Source organism: Mytilus californianus, unplaced genomic scaffold (genome assembly GCF_021869535.1).
Source record: "Mytilus californianus isolate M0D057914Y unplaced genomic scaffold, xbMytCali1.0.p SCAF_8, whole genome shotgun sequence".
In the NCBI taxonomy this organism is placed as follows: domain Eukaryota; kingdom Metazoa; phylum Mollusca; class Bivalvia; order Mytilida; family Mytilidae; genus Mytilus; species Mytilus californianus.
The window spans coordinates 87,242,978-87,257,875 of NW_026262734.1; the positions used below are offsets into that span (position 1 = coordinate 87,242,978).

Sequence of the window (14,898 nt, forward strand, 5' to 3'; positions counted from 1 at the left end):
ATTTAAGGTACAAAGTTCAAGTTGTTAGAAATTATAATATAACAGATATGTGATAAATTTAAACTTTATAGACGATTCCGTTTTTCTGGAAATATTTGTATTTTTGTATAGAAATAACCAAAACGGTATATATTAGAAATAAAAAAAAATATTGATACATTCACATTGACTTGCATACAACATGTATAAGCCGGATAAAGTAATCCGTCTTTTATAACTATGTCACATCTTTACGCAAAATACAGCTGATTATTCCTGTTACAATGGTAATTCTTTTGATTTTTTCTCTAACATCAACAACTTGCTAGTAATATGCAAGGACATTCTGAAAGACATTGTTTGACTTTTGAGGTTTATATATGGACGGAGAGCGCGTCTTGGAGAATATGACAAGTTATCTGGACATGATATTTGCAATTCTAGGTTAGTTTTACAAAAGAATATAGTACGTTGAGTTGGTGATACTATTCTAAACCAGTATACTTCAATACGAGAATGTTAACCTTAAGTTTTTTTCCTTTGAAATCATTCAGAAACTACGGTTTCATCTCACTCAGACAAGTTGACCTAGCTAAATTGTAATGTCCTTTTATGGGTCAAAAAGCTCTTCAAATGTCATAATATCTCCTTGGCTTTCAAATATTCGGCTTTTGGGCGTTGTTGAAGGTATGTTCAGAAAAGCGGTTCGGACGCATGACATTTATAAAGTGTTTCCTTCAGTTTTTAAACCCTGTTTATTCATCATATATCCTTTAATTTCATATGATTTAAACCATAATTATTGCTAAGACCGCCTTGAATCGTTAAACAATTTCAAATCTATGGCGTTTACCCATTTATTTTCACAGATAACTTAAATTGTTGCCTATGCTCGTCCTTTAACTTAAGTTACGTTAAATTAATAAATTTTGATGAATTCAGTTGTTTGATATTCTGACAAATAGAATCCGTATGTAGAATGAACTATCTATACCACATCTTGCTTGTTAAGTGTATTGAAGAGATAACGTTAAACAACAAGGAAGATTGCGCTTAAGGGGGTAAAAGGGAATAAATTTTCACAAAGTAAAATGAAATAAAAGTTTGGTTTTCAACAACAGTTGGAGGGTAAGATAATACATTTCTGCTTTTATGAATGTAGCACAATGAAGAACCGAAAATAACCATTCAGTATTTAAACACATTATACAAAATTTGCTTAAATACGATTACAAACCCTTTAATACCTCTTTAACATATGTTTAACACGTAATATTTCAACGTAGGCTCATTAAATCGAATATAGGATGGTATGGATAGATGGTCTAAAAGGGAACCATTATATGTCTCTCTCTGGAACGCGGCGTAAACCTAAATCTTACGTAAGGACCTATTGAAAACTCCATGGAGTCAATTAACTTTTTTTTATCTTACCTCCAATACATTTCTAGGAACATGATTGGTTAGTAGGCGTGGCTTATTTCAATACACAGTTAGTAGTGGTGTTACGTCCCTTTGTAAAAACAACACGGTGTTGAGGAAAAATCTGAAAAGTTTCAACAGACGAAGTAATTGATGATAAACGATTGAAATAAATTCATCAAACACATTAAAAGCTAACAAGTTGTTATTGTTGGCATTTGTTTTTGTATAGACCAAATGAACATGTTGAAGTAGGTTCTTAATATTCAAGACTTGATCACTTTGATAGGGCACTAGTCTAAATATCACATGTTCAGATAGTCGGTAAGATAAATTTGTTACACAGTGTGCTAGTGACCTAATACTATATGCACACTATGTAACTAATAATATAGATAGTGCATTCACCTGGAACACTTCAATTACTCATTTATTATCAGATTTCGCACATTAGTGTGTGATAGTTACCCAAACACTTTGATTTATTAGCCTAAAAACTTAAAATTTTGAGGGAAGAGAGGTTTAAATTGACCAAAGGGATCTTTTAATGAAGACAAAGAGGTACATTAGTTGTGTTCATCATCTAAGAGTCATCTTTTGTATCATATTCAAATGTTTTTAGACAGATGAGATAAATATTTGATCATTAATTGGTGAATATATTGGTCCACATGATGCGGCGTGATTTGGATTTCGAAGACAATTTGCTCAAATCGGTGGAGATGTCGTCTTACATTATACTAAATTTCTCTCAAACTATAGAACTGATCATAACAAAACTTGACAGTAATGCTTGAAATAACCAGTATTTTACACAAAAATAATCACATGCAGTTTATTCAACAAAAATGTCTTCTTTATGTGTAATGCCACCAAATCATAGTACTTCACATTCGGTTTCATACGAAAAAGGGTCGAAAAAAATATTTCCTTGAATTTGACAGTTGTGGAGCAGGATCTGCTTACCCTTCCGAAGCACCTGAGATCACCCCCAGTTTTTGGTGGGGTTCGTGTTGCTTAGTCTTTAGTTTTCTACGTTGTGTCATCTTTACTTTTATTTGTCTGTTTGTCTTTTTATGTTTGGCCATGGGTTGTCAGTTTGTTTTCGATCTGTGAGTTTGACTGTCCCTCTGGTATCTTTCGTCCCTCTTTTGTAGGAAGTTAACCCTGCATTTCATTGCAGAAAAAAAATTCTGAGTCATAAACCTATATCTACGGTGTTTCAAAGCACCATTATTTTTTATTTGGTGTATATATAATATATTTTGGAAACTCGAGGTTACATGGTTACTAAAGCTTGTAAACATGAAAAAAAGTAGAGAAATTGACTTCCCGTGATGGTTATTATTTGATATGTATTGAAATGATATTTGAAATGTTGTCTGTAGTACTAGACAGGACAAAACTGTACTCATACCAAGTATTTCTTTATTTGAAACAAAGATAAATTCTGCACAATTTATGAAAAGTTCTAATTTAACAGAGACTAATGAGGGAAAAACAATGGTAGTATTACTCCTTTAGAGTATGAAATATCATTCATATAACTCCCTAGGGAGCCTTGATGGCCCATATGTCTTAGAAGTTCGTGTACTGTATCACTAGCTTGTCAAAACTGGAGTTGTAAGTTCGAACCCCCTCAAAAGGAAGGTGCGTTTGACTCCAATCGTTATTGAAAAGGATTGTCAGTTTTCCTGCAGAAGGTTGATGGTTCTCTCCGGGCACTCGTTCACCAATAAAAACAGGCCGCAACAAATAGCCAATTAGTGCTGAAAGTGGCGTTAATCACTAAAAACCAATTAATCAATCATAGAACTCCCCTAAAAATAAAACTGACGGTATATCACGATCAAAAGAAAAAGGATGACAAATCATCCTAATTTTTCTGCAAGCCGTCTGTTAAAAGGTGTCTAAGGTATTGTTGTTATTTTTGAAGGACAAACGAAGACTATTTCATACCTTTTTTAGCTGTTAAAATTAATAACACTTAAAGCGAAAAGAAACGAACACAACATTGGATAATTCATACATCCACAGAAAATGCACTAGTAAACGAATTTTAGTTTGAAATGGTCAATTTCATCTTAACATCATCTAAAAAATCTGAACAACAAATAGTAAAATCATGTTTAGTCTTGCAGTAAATTTTCCGATATGGCGACAGTGGTTAATTCAGTACTGTTTACACAATTCGCTTCCAGTCAATTCAGTGCTGTTTGATAGGTTTTCAGACAATTTAGTACAAGTAAAGAATAACTACTTAACAGTTTGAATAGATCTTAATTGACTGCACGCGAATTGTCGGAACAGTACTGAATTTACCTCAGCAGATAAGTCTGAAAATGAACCAAAAAACTGTGGATTGATTGAAAAAAGGGGGGTTTTAGTAAAATTATTTTAATCTATATAACATCAAAGTACAAATTACATTTGTTTCTTTCCAATGTATTTATGAACAGTTTCAAATAGGTGTCAATGGTAAAATTGATTGAATGCAATAATTATACATTAAACACAGAAACAAAGATATGTACACTTACAAAGCTTTGTTTTGATAGAAAAAAAAGAAAGCGTTATTGCCGAGGGAAATCGAGGGATAAAATTATACTTCGGTAACAAATAAAAAAAACTAGGGACAGCAATACGCAAATAAACTTAAAAAAAGAACAACACGAAAATTGCAGAAAAACACAAAAAAAAGGGGGGGGGGTATATTCAGATTACGCTTTTAGTTAACAGTAACCGTCTCTTGCAAGAGAACCGCCGAGTTAAGGTCAATTTCAGTGAACGAGAAAGAAAAGATGGGGCCTACGTCATACGGGAAAATTGTGAATATTTTTTTTTCTTTTCGTGTATAGTAGGTGAATAGGTCTGATCGATTTCTCCGGGTATTTCATGGCTATGCATTTAGATATTATAACTATATTAATTTATTTTTACAAATAAAAGACATAAAATTTGGATCAAAATTCATGGAAATGATAAAAGTTAGGGAAAATCCGATGAACAATAAAAGAATTTAAATTGATTGCACGCTTGTTACCTTTTCATGTGTACTCATTCATTATATTATAGAGGGTTCAGTCTATGGAAAGTGCGAATCGAGAAAACCGTTTCTTATGTGGAGTCGCGATATTTTCTAATATGAAATTGAAAATATGCAGATACTTCATGAGGAAAAAGATGTTTTTTGCAATTATAAATTTTTTTAGTATTAAATTATATAAATACGTTCAGTCCGAAATTAATTCACGCGACAAACAAAAGAGTTTTATGTACTGTATTACCATTAATCGATAGAGTATGAAATCGGTTATTATCAGTTTTTCAAGGTCGGTCTAAAGGAAGAAATGGAACAATTGACCAGTTAAACGTGCAACAAGATTTAATTTCTTTATGGACATATAAGCTGTTAACCTATCATCTAAATATAAACGAAAATTAAGTCTTGAAATATGATCATTATGAAAGTAATAGCAACAGTTAATGTCCTTGTAAAAACTGTACTGCTAAGTTTTTCTTTTGCAAATAAATAATTAAATGCTATTTATTTTATTATCGATGCGATATTTTTTTAATGTAGTTGCAGTATGTTTTTATTGTAACTATAGGTTTCATGTTATATGAGGTATCAGTTTTACCGCAAAGCTTGCTGTCAAAAATCAATTTTTGAGACATCTTTCGAAATTCTCAATTGTTCTTCAAACATATTTGTAATAGTTTAAAGTTACATAGCAGATGTTTTCCACTTGTTCTTTTGATCGACAGCGTTTGAGGAAGGATATGTGCAGAAATATCACCTTTGGAGATTGGGAATAATTTTCTGATGCATGCTGACGTTGTTGTATCAATGGCCAAAATAGTATATCATTCAACGGCGATACTACAAATTACTTCTCTTTGGCTTGTGCCGGGTGGATATAGACAAACAGTTGAAAACGTAATACAGCTCGTGTGATTGTCATGCAAAACGGAGCGTTTTGAAAGTTGTCGCTGGTCACAACACAGAGTCAATATCGATTCAATATCATGAATGACATTATGCGAAATTTGCAATAAAATATAACTATGGCTTCATAAATGTTATGTTTTCAATGTTGTATAAATAGTCTGATCGTTTAACCCATAATATAAACATTCCCATAGAAAAACAAACAGCTACCGGTCTTCGTATGGAATTAAACGCTTAGCAAAAAAGCCACATCCCCTCATAAGCTATAAAATGTCTTTACGGACTGTTGCATTTTGAGCCGACAAGTCTAGCTCAGTCTACAGTTTCAACATTCATATCTCATAAAGATCTTGACCTGGATATGCATTTAACTTGCAACTGTACACAAGCATACGATCAATTCATCTATCAGTAACTCCTAATTGCCAGAAATTTACATTTCTTTTCAAATATTGTGTAACTTGACTTCCATTATAAACAAACTCAAAGACAGTTACTGGTCGAGCGATTTTCAGAAATGTTTTATGGCTACAATGGCCAGTGTTTGAAATATAAGATTACATCTCTTAAAGACAGAAATTTTCACTTAAACTGAGTATTGATTGTTAAATTGTTAATTACTCTTTTACGGTAAGAAAAGAAAGATGTTTGTCAAAAGAACCAAACAGACAGTTATTTCACTCATAAATCCTGAAGATCTTCTTGCTTTCGACAAGACGACAATCATTATTACTAGTATTTTTTTTTTTATTTTTCTTTTTTTTTTTGGGGGGGGGGGGGGGACTTTTTTCTAAATAAATTGTAATATTACAATATTATTTTCACATTAATTATCATTTTTCTTCCTATTAACGTGAATGTTTTGACACCAAAACAAATTATATATAATAGAACTGTTCATTAAAAGTGTGTAATCAAAAATGCCAAACTATATATATATATATATATATATATATATATATGTGAAAATTTACTTTCTGAAGAAATAAGAAATATATAAAGTATCTTTAATTTTGTTTGTATTATGTATGATTCACCATAAAACAAGATAAATTGCTGAACGACCCAGACCCCCTTCCCCCCTCCTTTCAAAATTGTGAATATCAGATGCATTTACATTAAATACAATACCTTAATGTAATTAGATACACGTATGAAAACGGTAACTGTCAGAACATAATTATAAGGATACATTTTGTTCAACTGTCGCCTGGTGAGATTAATAGTTCAAGGTGAAACTTTATGATTCCATATGGCCTGGTGTTGATTGACTTTTAATTTTATGACTGAAGATATGGTAATGTAATCATAAATGGCATCCGCATATATGTGTAACATATTCAATATATCTGCTAAGTGTTCTTCACAGCGTGAATCTGTCCATTTTTGCGTGAAGGTGACATATCAAACCGTTTATTTTGCAATTAAGATTAATTATCAACATAACAGTCAAAGTAGTCTGTTTTAATTATTTTAATCTGTCAGTGTAATCAACATTGTTTCATTAATAATTATTTCCAGTCAAATGCTCCTTGTGTAAATGTTAAGGCTAATACGTGATTTAGTGATTATATTTTTGCCACTGCATGCTTATCAACCGCTATTGGGTGATGCTCCCAGTTGATGAATTCTCGGGAACTATCGTGTGATTTCATAACTTGACTAATTAGGTTAGACATGCACAGTCCTTTCCGAAACTAGAGTATTACAACAAAGCAGATTATACCATCTAAAAATGGCATTACAAAATCGGACACCAAAGTAACGCTATTTTTTTTACACCTGCTACAGAAATAGTTCTCGGCCATTTCTTCTGACTGTTCTTATTGGTCGATGTTCTTTATTATTTGAAAGCAAAAGTTACAATTTTGCAGGCGACGATTATCTTTAAATCGGGACGCGTTACGCACTTCGGAAGCGAAAATAACGCTAAGAAACGACACACAAAAGCGGCCGCATAATCTTTATAATTTGTTTATTTCAAATCTCTCATCGATTTTTAAATAAAAATAAAGGCATTTTAAGGTTGAGTAACAATTTCTCTCACCGAAATACACAAATTTATCACTTTTCTATCGTTATTGGAAACGATTCAAATACCAAATTATTGCCAATATTTACAGTTCTACAATCTGTCGATACCTGTAATTTGGTAATGCACAAGGTCATGTTTTTCTCTGACTGTTAATGACGTCTGTAAACTAAATCCATTGGATGTTTGATGTGTCCTGATTGATATTTTAGTTTAAGATACATGCTTTTTTTCTAATCAGTTGTTATTGGCTTTGAACTAGATGTCAGTAACTGCGAGTACTCTCAGATATGTACTTAGTGTCTTTTTTGTTGTGGTTTGCCACGTCCGGTCTGTGCTTTCTATCGATCTGATGAGTTCGGTTTTTTTCAACGTAATTTGATATTGTGTTCATATATTGTGCTTTTACACCACTGTCCCAGATAAGGGGAGGGTTTAGCGCCCGCAAACATGTTTTACCCCGCCACACTATATATGTGCCTGTCCCAAGTCAGGAGCCTGTAATTCAGTGGATGTCGTTGGTTCATCTCTGTCATATTTAATTATCGTAAATTGTTTTGTAATAAATCAGGCCGTTAGTTTTCACAATTGAATTGTTTTATATGTTTCATGTCGGGGCCTTGATAGCCGATTATACGGTATGGCTTTTTCTCATTATCGAAGGCCGTACGGTTGTCTATAACTTCTTACATCCATTTCAATTGAACTTTGGTGGATACTTGTCTCATTGGCAATCATACCACGTCTCCTTTTTGTTTTGGGATTGTAAGTTTTCCTGCCGCATGTCGGTGGATCTCACCAAAAAATCTGGCTTCCTCCACCAACAACAAATGGCCACTACGATATATAGCCAAGAGTACTGAAATTGGTGTTAAATACAAACAATCAACCAATCAAATCATATGTTATACAAGATCGATCAACTATGAATGTATTTACCTTCTTCCGAAACAATTAATAATTCACTAATCAGTAAAACACACATTGAACTTCATTTCATGCAGATAATATAAAACCATTGCATATTTAAGATATTTTTATTTCTTCGCAACAATTCCCTTGCATATAAATCTATAATCTAGACAATAACAGATCTTTAAAATAAAAGGCACATTATAATAAATTTTTCTTCAAAAATTTAACAAGGTCATTCATTGCACGAGTTCCTACTTGAAATGACATTGGACCGTCAAAAAAGAAAATCATACCATGAAAACCATCTGCATAATGTGCCAAATGCACTTTAGCACCAATCGTTTTTAGGCGCTGATAATAGATTAGTCCGTCATCACGTAAAACGTCATATCCGGCTGTTAACACATACGTAAGCGGCAAGTCTTTGTATTTTGCGTCCGGCACCATCAAAGGTGAAAAATCAGGGTTTAAAATTGTCTCTTGTATTTTATCTGATAATTCAGTTTTTCCAAAATTTGTTTTTTTCTTCATATTTCGTAAACTAGGTGTTCTTATATGTTCCGTCATGTACCAATCTGGACTAACATATTTAGCATACAATATTTCTTTAAGTTTTTGGGATGTGTGTCTGTTAGCTAAGATATCATCAATATAGTTGTAACTGATATTTCCATAATTTAGCCAATATGTCAACATTGACACATCGGTAAGCATTCCTGGAATGTAATCTTTATTTTCAATATATGACGGTGTTTGTAGATCAAATAATTGTAAACATGGATAAATTGGGACAGACATTTTGATTTCTTTCTTCATTGCCATAGCAACGGCTGCTGATAAATGGCCTCCTGCACTGTCACCGGAAATGGCTACACGTGACGGATCTACATGTAAGGATTTTGCATTATTGACGACGTACTTAGTTGCTGTTAAACAGTCTTCGAAGGGTATTGGATGAGGATGCTCTGGTGACTGTCTGTAACTGTAAAACAAACATATAAAATTATTTTTCCACATTATTTTTTTCTTTTTTGCAATTGTTTAAATCTTATGAAAAGAAGATATGTGTTTGTAATAACAATTCCAAACCAACACTAAACACAAATATGTTTCCAAAAGACACCAGGTCCACTCACACTATCATTTTTCAATGTGCAATGAGGTTCACGTCATAATAAACATATGTGCTAAGTTTCAAGTTGAAGTAACCACAACTTCATGGTAAACTATAACTAAACCTTAACCTTTCTAAGACGGGGCATAAAAAGAAAGCTTAAGCTCCATTTGATGGCACAAAAGAAAAAGGTTTTAGCCAACAAAGTGTTAAAACTAGTGATTTCTACTTAATTTGATTGAAGGCCTCAAACAGAAAATGCTATTTCAGGTGTCTTTGTTATTTCGTTTAGTATGTAACAGTGTAAATGATCCAGGCGGTGTGTTTATCACACTTGTATATTACAAATAAAGTTGATAGTTTCTCATCGTACATGTGTAAATCAAATATTAGCAAACATCTTGGATAACCATAGCAGTCTATTCAATTGAAGAAAATTAAATGATGCATAATTGTGTACACTCACCTCACAGAAACTACAACCATACCAACTCGTTTAGCTAGTGCCCTTGTTGCTCCGTCATACACATCTAAAAAAAAATATGTTAAGCATTGATATTTATGACCATTCATACAACAATAAAAATAGTAATGACAAATGTAGGGTACTCTTAAATGAAACAGATGTTTATATACTGTAGATGGGAAGATTTTCAATTATTTCGTAATAACAATAAATGCGCGTAAATGCCCCTTTCGCGATTCATTTGTATACAAATCAACATTATATATGTGAAGGGACAATTTCCGTTCGATTCGCCAATTTGACCCCAGAGTTTAAGTTTTGTATATTAAAATCGCAAAAAATAACAACCCGACAAAAAATTTGACATATACAGTATATTTACAGTATATACAAATCATATCTTTCGTTTTCCGACATTATAGCTCTAAGCATATCCTGTAAATAATATTAGTAGCAATGGACCAATTCAGATCTCTTTTTTTCGCTATCAAAAATAAACCTTGAAAACACAGGCACATGTGTCTGAAAAAAATTACCTATTCACTTTAATATAACACTGTGTGATTGAAAAGTCAAAACGTACATGAAATAGGGATCATGCACAAAACAGTCACCTTTCTAAAATAAAATGCAGCTCTTTGTAAATAACTCCATTAAAGTCAAACGCAGTTTTTTCTTCTTAACTTTGATAAAGATTGATAATTTCAATATATCTAATTGTTTGTTTCGTAAAACATGATAGTTATTGAATACTGCTAATGGTATACATTGTATTAACAATTGTACCTATATATACGTACAGATAACCATCACCAACCAACGCCATGTAAATACACTGAAGTTGGTCTATACTTGTAACTACCTACAAATAACCAGGACCAAACACCGCCATTATAATACATTAATATAGGTCTATACGTGTAACTACCTACAAATAACCAGGACAAACCACCTCCATATAATACACTAATGTAGGTTTATATGTGCACCTACCTACAGATAACCAGGACCAACCACTGCTATGATAATACACTAATGTAGGTGTATATGTGCACCTACCTACAGATAACCAGTACCAACTACCGCCATGATAATACACTAATGTAGATTTATATGTGCACCTACCTACAGATAACCAGGACCAATCACCGCCATGATAATACACTAATGTAGGTTTATATGTGCACCTACCTAAATAACCAGTACCAACCACCGCCATGATACATTTTGTAATGCACTAATGTAGGTTTATATGTGCATCTACCTATAGATAACCAGTACAAACCACCGCCATAATAATACACTAATGTAGGTTTATATGTGCACCTACCTACAGATAACCAGTACCAACCACCGCCATGATAATACACTAATGTAGGTTTATATGTGCACCTACCTACAGATAACCAGAACCAACCACCGCCATGATAATACACAAATGTAGGTTTATATGTGCACCTACTTACAGATAACCAGGACCAACCACCGCCATGATAATACACTAATGTAGGTTTATATGTGCACCTACCTAAATAACCAGTACCAACCACCGCCATGATACATTTTGTAATGCACTAATGTAGGTTTATATGTGCATCTACCTATAGATAACCAGTACAAACCACCGCCATAATAATACACTAATGTAGGTTTTTATGTGCACCTACCTACAGATAACCAGGACCGACCACTGCTCATTTGTGTATGATAATACATTAATGTAGGTTTATATGTGCAGCTACCTACAGATAACCAGGACCAACCACTGCCATGATAATACATTAATGTAGGTTTAAATGTGCACCTACCTACAGATAACCAGGACAAAACACTGACATGATATTACACAAAAACTGGTATAAACATCTCTCTACCTATACAAAACCACCAACAACCGCCATAATAATACATTAATGCTAGTCTATACATTCACCTACATACAGATAACCATGACCAACCACCGCAATAATAAAATATTTAAATGTTAATTTTTGCGCCTGTCCCAAGTCAAGAGCCTCTGGCCTTTGTTAGTCTAGTATGTTTTTTTATTTAAGTTCATTTATATGTTTTCGAGTTTAGTGTGACGTCCATTTTCACTGAACTAGCACACAATTTTAGTTAGGGGCCAGCTAAGGACCACCTCCGGGTGCGGGATTTTCTCGCTGCATTGAAGACCCATTGGTGGCCTTCGGCTGTTGTCTGCTCTTTGGTCGGGTTGTTGTCTCTTTGACATATTCCCCATTTCCATTCTCAATTTTAACTATAATAAATACAATAGGTAGGTCATGTAATAGAGACCGTCCTGAAGGAAGGTCGGGGTAATTTGGACTGACACTGGAAAATGAGGGTACATGGGATAGGGACATTACATTTTGTCTTTCAAGACCTGTCAAAGTCTTGTTACGGGTGTTTACGTTTAGAGAGCTCGACAATCTTTCTACACAAGGCATCGGAGTTAACGTCCCCATTCTGATCGGACGTGGCTGGTACTTGTACCTCCAGCACAGTCAAACGGACACCCTACTTTGGCAAGAGTTGTACTTCCATTCAGAAGAAGACATATTATATATATAGTGATTATATTTCTCTCTCCCAGTTACCCTTGGGGGCAGCGTGAGACTTAGTGATTACTGGGAATACAATGGTTTTGGTGTTACTCGATATACTGACCATTATGTTCTACGAACAAGAACAAATATAACCTTTTGTTCGAGGAATATAATAAAATCAATTGAAAAATTTATGGATATCAGTTAGTTTAAAAAACTTTAAAAACGAATTTGACATGCGTTCCTTTTATAGAAATGATTTTAATAATATTTCAATAATTTTAATACTTTTGATTGTACAGTGTATACAATTATCTTGTATTATCCGTTAGATGCATACATTTGAAAAAGAAATAACAAATAAATAAAAAATAATATTCATTGTGGAACTACCCCTTTACAACGGGGGCAAGCGCCAGCGTGGTATTGACACCTACATTATCAAAATATTTTAATGTGATTGTAGTAAAACATGTAACAAGATAGTTACAAATATTCAAAAGTTTGAATTTTTAAATAGCATAATGCATTAGCTTCGTCGTAAAAAATACATTGCAATAACAAGTTCATATTTGTATAGTTTATGAAATATGTTTGTCATCAATTAGAGGAGTTATAAAAACTCAAATTTTAAATTTAAAACTTTAAATTTTCGCACACAGTTTATGATAATATTTTGAAGTTTGTCAAGTAAAAAAGAAACTTCATTCGAAACATATGGAAGAGATTTGTTTCCAGTATGTGTTTTGCTCATTGCTGAAGGCCGTTTGTGACCTATAGTTGTTAATTTCTATGTCATTTGGTCTCAGTTGGAGAGTTGTCTCATTGGCAATTATACCGCATCTTCTTATCTTTATATTAACTATATAACATAAGTCGGAAAAACACAAATCATCACGAACTGTATTTGCACTAAGGGCGGCAACTCTAAAAAGCAGGTATCAACTTTTAGGCTATCGAAACATGCGTGTATGTCAGAAATTGTTTTGTTTAATACAGATGTAGGCGAGACAGAAGGACAATCTAAAATTCTTTCATAACGTGCAAAATATTTTCAGGTGCATTTAATGAATATAACTGAGCAGACTTAAAATGTTTGTTATTACATTTCTTTCGTTGGAGCGTAGCATTTAGATTAAACATATTTTATAGATCAAAAATGGCAAATGGATCAAACACATTTATTTCTAGTGTAGCATTTATCTGAAGACAATTCGTTGTTGCCTAATATGTTAGCCTTGTTGAACGCAAGTCGGCAATATTTGATAAAACACCACTGCCTAGCTACGTTTAACAACCACAAATGATGAATGCAATTTTTATTATACTTATTGACTGGGTATGAGTGGAATACATGTAGTAAGTTTATTGTCCCCCGAGGTGCAACATTTGCCCTGAAGCGTAGCTAACCAAAATTTATTTTACATTTGTAAGAGACAACGGACACATTGTGATGACAATTATCCGATTGTAAATGTACATTCCAATAACGAACAGGCAATTGTAAGTTTAAGGAGGTAGACCTAGATTAATGGAAATAACTCTTAAGATCACCAGTACGTTTGTGTCAGCTATTTTCATAAATATGTTCTAAGCTTCTAGGATACATAGATTATTTCCAATCTGTTTCAGGTAAATGCTTAAAATTCATTGACGAAACTTGACTTTTACAAACGCATAACTGATTTAAAGAGTTATCTCCCTGAACCAAGGACTACCCCCTTTAAGCTTCAATTTTTTTTAACAACTGGTTCCACCTTGTCTAATTCCTCTAAGGTTTTAGATCGCCGTCTTTTTTTTTAAGGTAGTCGGGAATCATCTTTTCAGCAGTTCGGACGACTGGTTTTGTGTTTTGGCATCCTTGTCCTTAATTAATCCTTCCAGATCTCCATACTGCCTACTTGTTATTGGAATGTATATTTACAATCGGTGTTGTGAGATTGCCTTCGAATATTAAGTTGAATATCATTATGTATGGTATCTGCCGCCACTTTTTTAAGCAGTTTTGTGTCAGAAGCACACTCGTGGTCATGAATTCTATTATGTGTCAACATGCATGAACGTACGATATAAATTGAGATAGGAAAAATCCATATGATTGAGCAGAGGGTATGCTACTATTGAAAAATGGGGCATTGACATTGGAAATTTAAAATTATCATGTGACGTTTTTCATAGATTTTTGTTTGAAGTCTATGTCAATATCAAGGAAAAGGTCAAGATAGGAAGAAGCCATTCTAGATTCGGTAGTCTTCATATCACAACATTACTTGGAAATTTGAAATATAAGCACTGACTGAAATGTGGGTTATAGAGTGGCAGGATATCTTGATTTATCTGAACTTCAAGTTAAAGAACTAGGCAAAATGGTTTTTTTAAGTCTTTGCGAGGGTTCTTATTTTTCAATTGCAATTAGGGTTGTAAACACCGTTATGTTATGTTGACTTATGCACCATTCGTATCAACTTT

The 14,898-nt window shown here is 33.3% G+C and overlaps 2 protein-coding genes across 3 annotated transcripts in view; one reads left to right on the plus strand and one right to left on the minus strand.

Annotated features, from left to right (window-relative positions):
* LOC127710509 (VWFA and cache domain-containing protein 1-like) overlaps window positions 1–14,898 on the plus strand; it is a 165,492-nt gene that overhangs the window by 60,114 nt on the left and 90,480 nt on the right. The window lies entirely within an intron of this gene.
* On the minus strand, window positions 8,409–11,049 carry LOC127710518 (neutral cholesterol ester hydrolase 1-like). The gene is made up of 3 exons (XM_052216445.1): window positions 11,006–11,049; window positions 9,881–9,944; window positions 8,409–9,282 (listed from the first exon to the last, which is right to left on the minus strand). The coding sequence occupies exons 2-3, from the start codon at window positions 9,898–9,900 to the stop codon at window positions 8,499–8,501; spliced, it is 804 nt and encodes a 267-aa protein (XP_052072405.1). The 5' UTR covers window positions 9,901–9,944; window positions 11,006–11,049; the 3' UTR covers window positions 8,409–8,498.

What these genes read in the sequence shown, in the direction of transcription:
- LOC127710518 (XM_052216445.1), bottom strand. Translation starts at nt 9,900, where the DNA reads ATGGTTGTAGTTTCTGTGAG. An exon ending in ATGGTTGTAGTTTCTGTGAG is followed by an intron (nt 9,283 to 9,880) that starts GTGAGTGTACAC and finishes TTTGTTTTACAG; the next exon opens with TTACAGACAGTCACCAGAGC.